At 35.0% G+C, this 17,463-nt stretch overlaps 1 protein-coding gene and 2 long non-coding RNA genes across 5 annotated transcripts in view; 2 read left to right on the forward strand and 1 right to left on the reverse strand.

Moving 5' to 3' along the window:
• LOC149958548 (protein O-mannosyl-transferase TMTC1-like) overlaps positions 1 to 17,463 on the forward strand; it is a 168,129-nt gene that overhangs the window by 76,891 nt on the left and 73,775 nt on the right. Inside the window, exons 2-3 of the mRNA XM_090165914.1 lie at positions 3,836 to 4,013; positions 5,541 to 5,614. Of these exons, the coding sequence (XP_090022040.1) occupies positions 3,836 to 4,013; positions 5,541 to 5,614 (252 nt within the window). The remainder of the gene's footprint in view (positions 1 to 3,835; positions 4,014 to 5,540; positions 5,615 to 17,463) is intronic.
• Positions 12,621 to 13,305, forward strand: LOC149958549 (uncharacterized). The gene is made up of 3 exons (XR_016478516.1): positions 12,621 to 12,858; positions 12,938 to 13,067; positions 13,129 to 13,305. It is a non-coding gene; the product is annotated as an uncharacterized LOC149958549 (long non-coding RNA).
• Positions 13,341 to 14,643, reverse strand: LOC149958550 (uncharacterized). Of its 3 annotated transcripts, XR_016478518.1 has the most exons (4): positions 14,503 to 14,643; positions 14,219 to 14,374; positions 14,007 to 14,156; positions 13,341 to 13,915 (listed from the first exon to the last, which is right to left on the reverse strand). It is a non-coding gene; the product is annotated as an uncharacterized LOC149958550 (long non-coding RNA). The 3 variants fall into 3 exon arrangements; XR_016478519.1 differs by having other exon boundaries at positions 14,018 to 14,156; positions 14,219 to 14,643; XR_016478517.1 differs by having other exon boundaries at positions 14,219 to 14,643.

The following is a 17,463-nucleotide window of genomic DNA, read 5'->3' on the forward strand; positions in this document are numbered from 1 at the left end:
TGTTAAATCAAATATTGCATGTAATAAAACAAATAATACTAATTTTAATGATTAATTGAAATTTTTGCGTTTAATTTATTGGTTCCGCCGACCTCTCCTTTTGATAGGTCACGAAGACGATCGCCATCTATTTTTACTTTTTATCATTAAAAAGCAGACGAACTTTCGTTTCGAAGTATGCTACGGTCACAATAGACGCTATTGCTTCATATTCATAAGTAGGTTCTCGATACAATCATGTTAATCAATAAGATCTAGATATAGAACTTCGAATCTCCTAAAACGAGGTCTTCAAACTGGTGGCGCCATCTATTTACACGTCGCGTATGTTTAAAACGACCACTAGTTAGATACATCTAGCTAATTTATTTCAATAAATAATTATTAAAATTGAAACTGAACTAAATTTAAATAAAATAAAAATGAGGTTGTCGATTAAATAATTACCAATAAATTATGAAAAAGGTTTTTCAACTCGGTTCACTATTTTCTCTAACGATATCCTTAAAATTCATTTAGGGCTCGAACAATAAGCTAATTTGCAACTTTGCTTTAAAACATTTTTTAAATAGCGTTAAGCTAAAGCTTTTTTAAAATGTAAATTTGTTTCAATTATTGGAAATTAAATTTACTTTTATAAATTATAAACATTGTATAGTAAATTTTTGAACTGTGGATTCATGATTGGAAACGGATTTATTATACAATAATAATAAGCTAGGCTAATACCCAAGGCACCATCTTAAGCCTAAGTCATCAAGCGACTTTTAAAGCCATTAATTAAGGTGGCCAAGTTACAATGCGTAGGAGGGTGGTGGCAAGCCCTTCATCACAAGCTCAGGATGGAGCTACAGTTATATTTTAGAGCCTGGCCATTCCGCGAACAATGAAAACGTGGCAGCCAAAGCCAATGACAATGAATATTCTATTTGTTTATGTTTACTGGATATTTATTAATTTTGCTCAAAGCCCTCAAAAAACCAAAAAATATATATTTTCGAGTGGGGTACAATGGAAAATATTACAATTTTGACGTGCTCTTTCTAATTAACAAGGAAGGACTTTCATTTAATTAACAATGAGGCTAGCAATAAGTACCCGAACAAACCCCTAATTACATCAAAATGCATCGAAATACAATGACAAAACCGAAGACACTTCCCGAAAGTTGAGAGACGTGAATTATGCTTTATTCCATTTTATACGTAATTCATTTATACACCCTAGCAATCTACGGGGAAACCAAGCAGGGTGGGCAATTCCCGGAGGAAGCTAAATCTACCTCGGGCTTTTATATAAATTCGAAAGTGTCGAAAATCCGAGTTCAAGGCTGAGAGACACCCGTTCCACTATTTATCCGTCCTCGGGGAACTATCCGTTGGAGCTTCCTTCGCCCGGCTAAAACATTCCCCGACCAAAGTCCCTAACCCTATTAAGAAACAAACACCTCTACGTTTTCAACTAACCCTTTCCCGCGAAATATGGCTCAACACTCCGGAGAAGACGCGCCGGATTCAAAAGGGCATTAATAACTCGATATAACCCACTGCAACTAAATATATCTCGGGAATGAACCTGAGTGGTCGTACTTGCGAGCTATAGAGGTTTGAGTGCGTTCCCAACGCTCGCAAAGACAAGTGGTATAGAACGGCAACGAACGCGTACGCCATGAAGTGTTTGGCTCAAAACTGATAAAACTTGGGTAAAATATATCTGGATAAATATCCCGAAGCCATTTACAAAATGGAATCGCGGCAATATTGAAAGCCATAGAATGGGGGGAAACGTAGCTTTCTTGAAAGATAATTGGCTGATTAATGAAAAGGAGGCGGGGTTTCGTTAAGAAAGTTAAACGCGCCCTCTCTCGGGAAAACCTGTTAATGATATCAGTTCGAATAGAGTGGCTATGCTGATTCTTCGTATTTATGAGAGAGTCTCTGACTTATTTTATTCCCGAGTTGATTGAGAAAATGATATCTATAGATGGCGTTTTCTAACCTTTAAGTGGATGAAGTTAGAGACATTACCAAATAAAGTGTTGTTTTTACCAAATAGACGAGTAAAGAAATTGTTTGCCAGTTTTTCTTTAATTTTCACGGGGAAGGTATTTTGAAACAGAGGGAAGAAAATGGGGGTTATCCAGTAATATTTGTGATGGTAGCGGCATCTTACGGCTGATTTTTACAACTATAAACCTATTTTCATTGGTCTATGAACGTCGGCTGCTTATGTTGTTATTTTTGGATTACAATATACATGAAGGATCTCTTATCGTTTTACTATTATTAAATATAATTAGTTTAAATTAGCTTTGTTAAATGAGTTTCCAGGGTGGTTCCAAGTGTTGCCTTAAAGGTTGTAAAAGCTTTCCTTTTGGTAAACTGAAATCTTCATTTAAAATCACTTTCAAAGCAAACCTACATTGAAAGATGCATTAAGCCTTGTCCGAAAAATATTTTTAAATTTAGATTTTAATATTATCATACCATGTTTTTTTAGTTGTTAAGTTCATCTCCAGAAACTACGTTTTTCTTTTTTCGAAACCTTTTTAATCATTAACACTCAATATTTAAATAAATTAGTTTAAGATGTGGAACACTGAACCGCCACTTTGCCGGAACATTTTGTAAAAGTGTACAAGTAGTATAATTTACGTTCTGCGCAGACTCCCGTAATAGCCAATCAGGTTCTCCTTTCCTACCCACAATTCCCTCGGAAGTTCGTTAAAAATATTTCAAATGGAAAGCGGTTTTATTTACTCGTCTATTCCCACAAAGGTGTAGTTCATAATAATATTTCTAACGTTATCTTATCGTTTCAATTCAGGGTATTGAAAAAGCCCTAGCCACAAACTGCTCACGCAACACTTGTTAAGTGAAGATAGGTGGCCGTTGTCTAATTTGGTAAATGTTGTGTGTACATAATTATAAAAGTAAAAAAAAACTATTTATAAACATGTTTACAACCATACGTTTCACATGGGCATATGGCCCTTATGTCCCCTTATCTACGCTTCTGTCTTTTTTAACATAATTTACAGTAACGTTTGACCGGAATCCATACCTCTACTTGCAATGCTTAAAGGCCTAGGATTTCTTCTGCCTGTTTTCCTTTAAGATTACTTCCCGCCGCGCAAATATCCTAGTGGTAGGCTTTTAAACTGCCGTATCACGTATGGTAATATCACTGACGGCATTGGCCCCGCCTACGATAAAAAAAAACCCCTCTGCGCGCGCTCCCCTCTCACGTTGTTGTTTGTTAAGTTAACATAGTGACGTCAAAAAAAACCGTCAGCCACATCGAGACGAAAATCTGCCGCGATAAGCATTCCCAGTAGAGGTATGGATTCCTGCTTTTGACCATAACGGTCTTGATTTTATAATAATGTATGTAGCCCATAGAAGGTAAATGAAATTCAGGGGCTTGCAATTGCTCGAATATGCTTTCACCTAGTAGCAATTTCTTGCACATATTTTTACACATACTACAAAACATTAATAGGGTTACATTATTAATCAGTTTAAACTAGTCTAGAGTTTTACTTTCAGTTGGGTCGAGACTCTTTTTTTTTTTACATTTTCTGAAGCATTTTGGCCAAATCTTTCGCAAAATATATTTAAATTCAGCGTACAGTTTATAGATTTTGCGATAAAAATCAAATAAAAATGTTATACCAAATATTTGAAAACTTTAAATTCGAGTTTCTTAAAACTGCATTTTTCTAGTTACACTTATTTGAGATATTGTCTCAGATTACGAAAAGAAAATTAGTTTTAATAACTATTTCAAAAATGTACTTAATGAATGTTAAGGATTTGTTTTTGTGTCGTTGCAGAATGAACGCCTTTCTAGGCGGTGAAAATGTCATTGGCTACCATGTAGTCAACGTAATACTTCACGTGATCGTGAGCGTCCAATTGGCAGATCTCTGTAGGCGTTGTCTAGCCTGGGATTGGCTTACGTCCCTGACTGCCGCCATTTTGTTTGCTACGCATCCTGTACATACGGAAGCTGTGAGTTTTCCTATCTTATATCAAAATCGTAGTATTCATAAATTATGTCATAACAGGAAGTCTATATTTTGAGATTACGTCCTTAAAAAGCAAATCAACTTTCTTTTTAAATTCTATTTTAATAATAATAATTATCTAGGCTAATATGTACACCACCACTTTCCCAAGCCGTGGTGGGAAGATATTCATGCCACATATTACAAATACAATTACCCTTAATTTGCTCTTCCAAAAATTGTGAATCCAATTTTATTCAAAATTGGGCAGACCCAAATTCGATTTTCATAAAACGTTTTATACAAAATGTGTCATATTTGATCCAATTACTAAATTTTAAATTTAACTTTATTCCGGATTGATACAAAGTCATTAGATTTATTCACAATTGTATTGGTGAGAAAACTCAAAGCAGAAGGATCTTTACCAAGTTATCTAGGCTTGCAACCGGTTCAAAGATAGATCAGTTATCAGATAATGTGGAACTGCCCTCACTTATAAACAGATTAAAGGATTTGAATTTAAATGCATACCAGATGGTTTAAACCCGAAATAATCTGATTTCATGTTAATCCGATGAAGTGGAGATATAGATTTTACATATCGCCGATTGAATTCCTTTCGAAATTTCAATTACTGTCATTTTTAAAGCTATTTTTTAGAAGATAATATATAAAAAGCTAGGAGTAAAAGCTAACCTTAGAAGTCAGCCAAATAAATAAATAAATCTGATGAGATTATTAATAGCAGATCATTTTCGATCGGTTACTTGAGCTATTGAATCAGAGATAATTAGAAATCAGATTGGCTGGTGAAGGAATATAAATATTAAGATGATCTGATTAAATAACTACCTTCCGATATTTGAAAATTACTACCTGAACCACCGGAGCAGTTAGGCGAACTTGGAAGCACTAGATCTTTGAAACTGTGATCGAATCAGGCTCCTCTTCCTAGTAACCACTCCGCGACCACCCTTAGGTATAATTAACTTATGTTAATACCTTTATTCCCTGGCGGAGTGGTTAGCACTTTCGCCTCGCAGCAAGAGGAGCCGGGTTCGGTCCCAGCTTGTGGCACTGGGTGAAAACTCGGAACAACTCCTTCTGCGTTGAGTTTGCAAGTTCTCTCCTCACTGGTTTAAGGGGTTTTCCCCCGAGCTCTTCGGTTTCCCCTTCCATAAAAACTTGCTTAGGTTAACGGTAATAGTTAGTGTAGGGAGCTGTTGGCTCGATCGTGTGGCATGCAGGGCTTGCCACCACCCTCCTACGCATTGTAACCCGGCCACCTGAATTAAAAAGGCTTCAAAAGTCGCTTGATGACTTAGGCCTAAGGTGGTGCCTTGGGTATTAGCCTAGCTGATTTTTTTTATAACCACGCCCTCTTTGAAGTTAGTCACTACCTTTGAAAGAGAGGTCAGACCGTCAATAAATAGCTTTTATCTATTCGAAATAGCGACGTCCATTCTCGTTCATTTTGTGAGAGCATTATCCTAACCTGGTCATCTGTATCTGACATGATTATTTCTAGGTGTCCAGCATCGTTGGGCGAGCGGAATTACTTTGCTCTACTTTTTTCCTGCTGGGCCTCCGCCTGTTCATTAGGTAAGACATCAACATTCTTCCTTTCCTTTTTAGTTCCACATCGAGATATAAATATCGAAGTGGAACTATTGCTATGGACGGAATGTCGTTAAGTGTTGTTTGTTATTGAGTACCAAGCAACTAATGGGTTTTCGAAAACACCAAGAGGAAAGTTAATTTTCCCACTTTTAGTAAACCCCATAATCAAATAAGGGATCGAAGGACGAATAAACACTGATATGAACTTTAGGAAGGGGTTAACACTAGCCGTAATCAGTGTATTGAATTTAAAAGATCATCATTTTGAAGGTCGAGATAACAATTTTCAAGGTCGAGATTACCATTTTGAAGGAAGAGATTACCATTTTAAAGGTTTAGATTACCATTTTGAAGGTCGAGATTACCATTTTGAAGGTCGAGATTACCATTTTGAAGGTTGAGATTACCATTTTCAAGGTTGAGATTACCATTTTGAAGGTCGAGATTACCATTTTGAAGGTCGAGATTACCATTTTGAAGGAAGAGATTACCATTTTGAAGGTCGAGATTACCATTTTGAAGATCGAGATTACCATTTTGAAGGTCGAGATTACCATTTTGAAGGTCGAGATTACCGTTTTGAATGTCGAGATTACCATTTTGAAGGTTGAGATTACCATTTTGAAGGTCGAGATTACCATTTTGAAGGTCAAGATTACCATTTTCAGGGTTGATATTACCATTTTGAAGGTCGATATTACTATTTTCAAGGACGAGATTACCATTTTCAAGTTTGATATAGCTTTGTTCATTCTAAGATTTTTGTATATTATCGAGATAATCGTTTTCGTTAGCTAAGCTTATTAATGCCCAAATCATCGAGTAACTTTTAATGCCATAAATTCAGGTGGCCGGGTTACAATGCGTAGGAGGGTGGTGGCAAGCGCTTCATGCCACATGAGCCAACATTAACTTTTAACCGAGGAACTAGGGGGAAAACAACATCAACCAGTGGGTATAAAACTTGCAAACGTAACGCGGAAGGAGTTGTCCTCGAGCTTTCACCTGTCGAAGGTCCCGGCGGCCAATTTGGTATGAAAAATTTCAATTAAAAATATTCTTCTTAGAAATTGGGCCTAATAAGGCCTTGAAACGGCACTGCTTTAAAGAATTGGTAATCGATCGTGGATTTTTAGGTGGTTAGCTCTTTGGAACTTCCCTTTCAATTTAGTTAAATCAACGATTGAGATATTTGGCCGAGCAATGAAGTTTCGAATATGGAGTCAAAATACATTTCCGAATTAGATCCATCTTATTAACCTTGAACGTTTGTAAGAACTGAACTCAACGCTATTTTAATCATGTAAAATTTGATTCCGTTTGCTATGTGACTTTGAAAAGAGTAAAAATAATGTTTTTGAAGTCGTTTTGAAATGAACGAAATTTTTCCGCGCGACTCTTGCACACGAGATTTGTACCTTTTCATTTATTTTTTCGCAAAGCACCCCTTTTTGAAAAAGTCGAAAATATCCTAAAAGTGTATAAAAATAAATATTGTCATCTCGACCTTGATAATGGTAATCTCGACCTTCGAAATGGCGTCGTATGAAATTGGAATTGGTTACCTCAGTTCCAAAGGATGAAAAAAGTTATTCTGTGAAATCTATTTATTCCAAAATATATATTTCTGAATAGCGCTAATCCCGATATAAAAACTAAACTTATATCAGTTGATCTTTGTGTAATATTTCATGGTTCTCGGTTGAATATAGCATTAGGTATTAAGTCTCTAAAGACATCCGGAAAGGGTACTCCAAAAATTAAAATGTGTTATTTTAGTAACGTTTAAAGGGGAACGGTCAAGCTTTAACCAGTTAGATAACCCTATAGCCCATGAAAAACTAAAATTTATGGCGAACACCGCATCAAAAAAAATTGAGCGGTTAATTTTTAATAAAACAAAGAAATTTCGGGAAATCGAAAAGCGCGCTACCGCCGCGACACCTGGTGAGAAGTCGGCCAGACAGAAAACAACGTAAGCGCGCGCGCTGCTGAAGACGCGAAAAATTTGTATTGCACGCGCGGCGCGTTCCAGTTATAAGAGACTTAAGCCTAAATCGCGCGATTTTAAAAGTTAGGATAGTTCGCAAATCGCTCAAACGGGGTTAAGGGCGCTGGCGGCAGCCCCTAAGATGGCGGCGAAAATTAAAACCCAAACACCTGGCGTTATTTTTCGTTTCAACTTTTTGGGCCAAAAGCTATTTTTCAAGACAAAAAAAGGTTCGTGTTAGTATATTGAACGTCTTGTTAATCTTTTGATACGGAAATAAGGCCATATTTGGAAAAGCTTCGCCGTTCCCCTTTGATGCCATTAATTCAGATGGCCGGGTTATACGGCGTATGAGGGTGGTGGCAAGCCCTTCATGGCAAACGAGCCTAAAATTCCCTACAGTTGCGAGTTTTTATATAAGGGGAAAACGAAGAACACGGGGGAAAACCCCTGAAGCGAGTGGAGAGCGAACTATCAAACTTAACGTAGAAAGAGTTGTTCCTAGTTCTCACCACAAGCTGGGATCCAACTTGGTTCCACTTTCTGGGAGGCGGAAGTGCTAACCAAACCGTCATCCATTCGAAACTTGCCCTCTTTGTAAAAATATTTGTTTCCTAGCTTTAACTAAATCTTAGTAATTTAATACGCGAATGGTATCGTCAACGAAACAGAGATTTTAAACTTCAAGTAAATTCTAGTTTACGCAAAGTCTTAAGGATTAAAATTTCCAAATCGTTACGAAAGTAGTTGACATAAATGGCCAGAAATATTCGCAGCTATTCCGGATAGAACTGTTTACGTACTTTTAAATCCCGGCACCAAAATAAGCCAGATACTAGCGGCAAACTATATCCTTGCTTCCGGAAAGTGCAAAAGCGCTTAAGCGGTAATACGCTTTTCCTCGGAAATCCAGTCACTCTCTTTGTTTCTGGCTATAATCCCAGACACGAAAATTTGAGAAAGCTCTTTAAACGCGCCATCTGGGTCCCATCAGCGTTATTATTATTATCGTCATTATCGCTCGATTCGGAAGAAAAACGATAATATAGCGATGGGGCCGAAAATTGCAGCGCTTGCAATATATTAAATGACTGCTGCGCCATCTTTTAGAAGTCTTTCGAGTTATATTATTGGCTTTTGTACGTAAAAATATCTTGGTAGTACGTTATTGGTACTGCTAATGGTTTAATACCATTTGTTAGAATTTAAATTGGTTGCAAATATTCTAACTGTAAATTTGTATATTGAATGTCTTTATTTTAAAGAATGTACTTTAGTATATTTCTTTCAAAAATTAACTAAGTTTGATGATCTTTTTGAATTGAAATTGTCATTCTGTAGATTTTTAATATCAAATATTTGTCTGTACTCAAAATGAATATGATATGACAAATTATGGATCATCGGTTTTAACCTAACGTGATCAAGTTTTAATATAGTTGTTAATTTTCCGGAAAAATTAAATCGGAGAAATAAAAAATGAAACATAAATTACTTTTAAGGGTTTTTAATATTTTTATCGATATAAAATGTCTAATAACAGTAAACATACTACAAAACATTAATAGCGTTACATTGTTAATCAGTTTAAACTAATCTAGAGGTTTAGTTTTACTTTTAGATTCGATAAATGAGGCGAAAATTCCGCTTTATTTAAATTTGCAAACCATATTAGACTAATCATGGAATGAAAACTTTTTTTTATTTTTTCGGAAAAATACGAAAAATTTTATTTTAGAAAAATAACATATTCTAATATTACCGAATTCCATTTAAGAACTCTAGACTAGCCTAATCTGATTTTCTTAAGAAATTCAAATCTTTATTCTACAACTTACATTAAATATCGTCATTAATTGTCTAAGGAAACTGTATCACGTGAAACAAATTTAATCTTAAATACGTAAAACTCGCATCTACAAATCAGTAAATAATATCATTAGATTCTATACAGTTCTCAATTTCTATCCCGAAACACGTATTCCAAATAAGTAAAATGGAATTCCAACAAAGTAATCTTTAGCATTTGACCAAAAAAATAGGCACAGTACACTCTATAAGGAACAATGCTGGTGAATGGTAACTCATTCGAAATCTTGTCTTCTCAAACAAAAAACTAATTAAAGAGCTTAAAATTGATAATCTCTCACAAGAGTAGATATATTTTAAACCTCTAAGAACGCGCGTGAAGCGTTGCTTTTTGGAAACAAGCGTTCAACATTGAGTGTACGGTCCTTTATTTGTTGGTCTAAGTCTTACCCGGCCTGATAGTAGCCTTACAAAATGTGTCTATAGATTTCTATAAAATATGGTAAAAATCTACAGAATGTTAAAGGTTTTCTATATGCAATTAAATTCTCTATAAAAATCTTTAACATTTCTAGATTTTTCTTAAATGACTACAGTAAATTAGGGGCAGTCTTGTACCAAAAAAATAGTATGTACTAATTTTTAAAACACAACCATTGTACAATGGTTTCAAAATTAATATCTTACATTGTACAACAGTGGTGTTTTAAAAATTCCTATGTAGAATTCTATAAGATTTCTAACAAAATTAAAAAAAAATTAGTTTGTTTTTAAAGTCCAAAAGGTATAATTAAAAACACAATCAATAGATCTTGTTCAGCAAGCCATTAACAACAGTCTTAGTCCATGAAATAACTCGTAAATGTCAAAGCTAACAAAACTAGACAAGGAAACTCTCGATTCCCTTTTTGGGCGAAATCCCCAAGTGATCTTAAGCGGCTATAGCTTCCCATAGTCGTAAACGCAGAATTTAAGACTGTCCGTATATCGAGAAAGCGGCTCGCAGCGGCTTAAAGGGGAGATTCGCAGCGCTAAGCCGACGGCAGTTAGAAAATAAAAGCCAGCCCGAGGCCGATCGAGTACGGAAAGAGAACGAGTGGAGAGGCGGCCGAAACTACAGGGGCTATATAAAGTAGTGGTTTATTAGCCTCTCTTTCGCCAGCAGCACCGACAAGCGGATATTGAGAGAACGAGTAGTGTGGTGTCTCGAAGAAGGAGGGAGAGTTGTGGAGAAAGCTGTCGACAGATGGCGATGCTAACGGTAAACGAGGTTTTTTTCTTCAACTATTGGGCGGGACTACGGGAGGAGGGGGAAGACACATAAATAGACTACTATGTACTTAACTGGGTGTAAAGGGGGCGCCAACAGAGAGGAAGGCAACGATTTCCAGTACCGGTGGTAGCGCTGGCAGATAGAAAATCGTCAAATGGGCAAATGCCTGAAAGCAGAATTGAATAGATGTAACGTTTTCTTTCGCTACTTTTAACTTCTTTTCGGGCCATTTCCGGGCTCTCTTTGCTTCAAATGAACGGTTTGTAACAAAAATATCTAGATAAGCTGGTGGTCATGATGGCCCATGATGGCATTGGGTGCTCACCTCCCAAATAAGAGGTTAAGATTAGCCAAGGATAGTTTATGTATGAAGGAGGGACAAATGGTGAATTAAATTGGTCTTAATGACCTGGCTAGGCCGCCAATCATTTATTTATAGAAGTTTATAGAAAGTCTAAGGTTTATCTTATAGATTTTCCAACAACTATTTCTATGGAAAAACCCTTGAAGATTATTGCGTTTTTTTCCCAATGACTTTGAAAAATAATTATTTAGATTCTATAGAAATTAGTTCTATGGAATTCCATATATGATTAAAATTATGAAATATATATTGAATATTTTTGGAGACAATTTAAAGAGTAGGTTGCAAATAGATTTTCGGAATAGATAGTAAACTACTTCATATTTTTATCGCTCAATTGATGATGGGTTTTCACTATAATGTTTTTAAATTTATTAATTTTTTCAATTTTTAAAAAATAATTTATTTCAAACAATTTCGAATTTTTTTTCGATGTTTGTACTTCTTTAAATTTTCCCTCACATTTTTCCATTTATAGCCATTTGGCTTGATTTTCATCCAATTTGCTCAAATTGATCCAAAGTTGATCAATTTTGATTTTTTTCTATTTTTGGCATTTTTTAAATTTTGAAATTTGTTCAAATTTTTATATGGGGGCACTTTCCCCTTTTTGTTGTCAAAAACATTTTTCGTTGCCATGGCAAAACGGTTGCCCATTGAATAAATTCCCTTTAGAATTTTTCAAGTTACATAAAGTCAATCCCCAGAGTTTGAACAAAAACAGGGGGTTACACTTCGGGATGTCTCCTTGTTAGTATAAAACTTCATATAATAGGAGGCACTTGGACAAAATCTTTACGGAAAATATGATGCAATCATTGAGAAAAATACAATGTTATTCGGTAACGCTGAACTTGACGCCGCAAATTTTCTGTATTTGCTTATTTAAGAACGTTTTTTGTTCCAAATAAACTCAACGAAATAATTAAGTATTAAATAAAAAGGAACTATATACATTAATTTCAAAACATATAGATCTCTTTACAATTTTTAACGGGCAAAGACGACTTTAAAGGGGTAAAATTCATCCGAGGTAACGTGGTGATGGCGTTATTTGTTAGTAGATGGCGCTCTGATAGCAGCATGACGTCATAATTTTGATTTTCAACGATTGGTTGAAAGTTTTCAGTTTTTAGTGGAGAACGGTTTTGTCGAGATTTAAAATACAAAATTATCTTCCCTGATTGGATAGTTTAAAATCGTATTATAGGGCCATCTATGGCGGAGAGTGTTAACTACTGTTAAAATTAGTTGTTAATTTAAATTACAAAAATTATATAGTTTTAATAAGAATTTAAAGTACTATAATTTAGTAATTAATTAATAACGTTTTAAAAAAGTTTAATTTTCCTAAACTTTATTGTGTCGCCATCTACCTTTAACATTTTTAAATAGGAAGGTACCTCGGGTGGATTTCGCCAATTTTTGCATATTTCCCTGTAGGCAATTCGCTAGCGAAACGGGTATAGGCGGCGCCACAGTCGCTACCCCTGCAGCTTGGTTTGTCTGCGTACTTTGTTGATCAAAACAAACGATTAATATGGCGGATTGTAGGCGCAGAGGTGGCATAAATTACGAAGTACCTTTCTGTAGTAATACTGCCCTTAAAAATATTACAATTCGAGTAAATGGTGAGAAAAGAACGTTGGAGTTATCGTTTCACAATTTTCCGAAATGCAAAAATCTTTTTAATGTGTGGTTAACTAATATAAAATCAGGGAAGATGCCTAGTTAGTGGGCACAGATTTGCAGCGCCCATTTTAAAGATAAAGACTTTTTAGAAAGAGATGGTGAGACACAAATTTTACTTGTTATTACTGATTTTAAAGTTAATATTATTAAATATATATGATAATAACTGTCATTTAGATGAAGATAATTCAAGAGACGCATGAAATGCAGTGCCATTCCAAGCAATAATTTACCATGTAGACTTATTACAAATCCAATGTAACTAAATGAAAAGAGAGGACCCTATGTTTTGTGAATCGTTTTAAAGGTGATCTGTTTTATTATATACTGCAAAATAAGGAAATGCTAATGAATTAAATTAATTTTAGGTCAAGCCGTTCGATTGTCATTATCGCTGGAAAATATTACATTGAGGCCCACAAAATTATGCGTTAAAAGGGCATATTTTTCAATTTTGTATTGGACCCCAATTTTCCTATCTTTGCCACCCTGATGGTTCGGTATGAGTTTTCGAGTTGATTAATAACATTTCGAACTATTGCCGCAGATCCCAATATGATTAAAAATAATACTGTAAATTCAAATGGTTTTTATTTTTAATACTTTTTTGCGTATCTTAACATTTTATTAACTTCTATTGTAATTTCTAATTAAGTGGTTTCTTCAATGAATTTAATTGCTTTTAACTTTGAATTAATTCTATAATACATTTGTTTTTGCCATTTTAGTTAACATGGCTTTGAGTAGAAAATTCATAACATAAATAGTTCAGTTCATTTGTTATCTACAAATACTAATTGGCCAAAATTTAAAATAGGAACTAATTTAACATATTAAAAATATAACTTTCCTTGACTAGAAGTGTAAATTTAATTATAACTTTTCTTTAACTAAAATCTAAAATAAAAATTATATATTTGGACAACGTTTTCTTCAAATATTGTCAGTCTCTCTTAATATCAATTAAAAATAGCCCTTGAGAGAATAGACAAAAAAATGAAAAGGCCTAGCTGAATTTTTCCATAGTAGCCTCTACAGTCGTTATCCAGTAGATTCCTTCCTTTCCAACTTAGTTATTTTGTGCCACTGCCTCTTCAATTGATATTATCTTTGCTACAAATGGACTCTCCACAAATATTTCATCCCGACTAAAAGCTAGAAATACATTTTTGAGACTAACTAAGTGACCAAATAAGAGTACATAAACCTTTTTGAGCCAGGCAAATTTAACCCTCGCAACTCTAACCATTTTATTACCGTACAATACCAAAGGCACAGTTAGTTCTTTTCCTTCATTTTACCCCACTTCTAAAGTCAGAAAGTTGGGATAGCTCTCAGTATCTTTATATATAAAATAGACCAGCAATTTACTGCATGTTTGCAAAAGCCTGAATTTCTAGAATAATAATTAAAACAGGTTACATTAAAGAATTGGGTTTTAATAAAAAATATATTTACCCACTATTGCATGAACAATGGACCTTTCAATGCTGTGTTTTCCATCACCAACTTCAAATTTTAACTTTTGTTTTAAGCATCCGCACACCTTATTCTATGGATCAAGAGTAGACTACTCTCCAATATACTTAAAAATTTCAAGCATGGAGCGATTCACTAATATACCAAATAAAATTATTTAAAATACATTATACATTATACAAAATGCTGAAGCTACTAGTCTATGAAATTAGAACAATCTGGGCTTGTTCTAATGTGAAGATAATAATAAATTTCCTACATACCTTTAAAACTAGCTTTCAAACTGATCCCTTGTATGAATTCTCCAAGGCCTACTCATAGTGTTATTAAACTCGAATATTTATACTTATATTTACGAATTCAATACCTATTGACAGTACAAAATTAATAAATAAATGTCGTATATACACCTTTGTTAATACAAAACATTAGAACACGCTTTAAAAAAAAAGCTAAAATCGTTAGTAAATTTCTGGTAAAATGTTTTAATTGATGTTATAAAACGCGCATTTTCGCATAACGCCATTACCCGTATCACCCAAATATAGTTCTAGGCAGTGTGACTAGGTGGCGCAGCTGTAGTTTTCGGTGGCGAATATGTGAATGCGTCTAATAAACCATTAAAAATAAATTTCGCTTTCAGGGCTTATATCACGCTCAACTTAGTTTGCAGACTTATAATTTGAGGAGGAATTTCAAAGTTGAAAATGTTTATTTTCTAGGCTACGGGAGTCTATAGTAGCTGTTCTTGGTACGAGTGTAACCCTCTATTAAACCTAGACGCATTAAAACTATATATCTATCAAGCATAGCCATTAGCTAATGCGAGACGCGGAGGGAAATGAAGACACGGACGCGGAAATTTTCATTCGATAACCAATTTGAAAGGAACTTTTAATGCTGTTTGGGCCGTACCGGAGTTAAAGCAAGAAAATAATATGCAAATATAGGCGGTCATTCACGTTGATATCAGCTTTTGCAACCGAGAATTCGACAGCGTTTGGAAAAAGAAACTCGGCTGGCCAAATAAAATTAGCATAAGACGTCGAGATCTGGTCAAAATATCTGCAGTATAAAACATGATTTACCACTTTATTTGGCCGATAGAGGGTCTGTGGTCCCCCTCCGAAACAACACGAGAAAGGTTATTTGAAAGCCACCTTAAATTAACGAATATTATAGTTGACATCAATTTCGGCTTAGCGTTAAAAGGTGGGCGACGTTAACTCTTAAGATAAATTATTTCTTATCACGCGAAATCATTGAAGAAATTGGCTGTACCGCGTGTTCGTTACTTCGAACTTTATACGCGCACACCTATAAAATATTTTTCTAGGCATTCTAAAGATTCCTTAATAGCTATTTTGTGGTTTAATAGTAAACGGATTGTAACCCGGCTACCTGAAGTAATTGCTTCAAAAATTGCTTGATGACTTAGCTGATTATTTTTATTCTTTGGAATCAGCTAGGCTAATACCCTTAGCACCACCTTGGGCCCAAGTCATCTAGCTACTTTTAATGTGTTTAATTCAGAAGGCTGGATTACAATGTGTAGGAGGGTGGTGGCCAGCCCTTTATGCCACCAAAAGCTCTGTACACAAGCTATATTGTCGTTAACCTCAATATGTTTTATACACCTCGAGATAATTCCCAGATAAATCGCAAACTCAACGCCATAGGAGTAGTTCAGAGCTCACACCCAGTGCCACAAACTGGGATCGAATCCGGCTGTGAAAGTGCTAACCATTCTTACACCTATTCAAAACACCAAAATCACCTTTTTATTAAAACATTTTTAGTGTATTTTAGAGATAAACACTTTGAAGTGCGAAATAGCAAAATACTAAATTGTCCTTCAAAATTAGTCCAATACCTTCGCAGCCTCGGGGCGGTTTTCTCAATGAAACCGTATCACTACACAAAAGCCATAATCACACTAGTGCCGATGGGTAAGACACTCTGCGAACTCGGTGTACACTGCCGTAACTTTGACAGTGCTAAATGTACGAACTCGGTGTACAGATTATCTGAGACTGTCTTACCCCTCGACTAGTGCTTACAAACCAGTTTAGGTCGGTTTGAATGCCAGTTTTGACCTCCGACGATAATTCTTGATTCACACGTGCGAAATCGCTTCACCCCGGTTCGCTTATAGCCAAGTCTTAACGTAATATCAAATTATGACAAGAATTTTGAAAACACTAAAATGTATCCCAAAACAATTAGTTAATCATGTTTACTATACATACAGTAATATTATTTGACATTATTTAGAATTTTATTCCCATTATTTTGGAAAATACGAGCAATTTTACTTCCCCGCCTTGGCGTTTTGAAATCGATTCTAAGCGAACCGACTTGGACGAGTTGTTTCCCGATCACACGAAGCGATTTTTTAAAAACTTGATATCTAAAACCAAACGATTTTAGGGGTAAGTGTGAACCTGGCTAAAGTGTTTTCCTCCCGTATTACTCCGCCTGAAGATGTAGAATATCAAAATTACTTGAAGTTACTAGTTTCACAAAAATTTATCGATATAACACTTTTAAAATATCCTTTTGATGTATGGCTTTTTGTAAAATCAGCGGAACTTTCTTGAGGTAGATAGTATAAGCCTTAGATAATACCTTAATTATTCTAAAGACTTAACTTATTTTAAAGGACATACCATTAATAAAATTACTATTCTCAGGGGCGTATCGAACGGGATTCTATCAAATAAAAAGTTTCTGAGTTTGTAAAATCAACTAAATAGTTTAACGGACAGAGCTTTTTAAATCCTAGAAAGAGGAGCACTAAAAATTTTATTTATTCAACTTTGACCCTTGGGAGAGGTCCCAGTCTAAGAAAACAACTGGAAAATATCTTTCGAATACTATATTATTTATTTCTTAGAAAGGTATAGAACGAACTTCGACTTGTTTTGTTGGGATAAAGCCTAAACACGCTACAAATGCCGTCACTGTAAAGATTTGGTTGTGGTTTGAACGTGTCTTATGCGTTTCATCAATTATTAAAAAAAATCAATTTATTTGTTTATAGTTTGGGATATTGGCTGTGTAAAAACGATCGGCTGGCTTTATTTTTTAGATAATAATTAAATAGGCAAATATCCCCGGCACCGCCCTAGGGCCCACGTCATCTAGAGACTTTTAATACGTTTAAACTGGTGGCCAGGTTACAATGCGTAGGAGGTTGGTGGCAATCCCTTCATGCCACATGA

Source organism: Leiobunum rupestre, chromosome 2 (genome assembly GCF_980474605.1).
Source record: "Leiobunum rupestre chromosome 2, qqLeiRupe1.1.hap1, whole genome shotgun sequence".
In the NCBI taxonomy this organism is placed as follows: domain Eukaryota; kingdom Metazoa; phylum Arthropoda; class Arachnida; order Opiliones; family Sclerosomatidae; genus Leiobunum; species Leiobunum rupestre.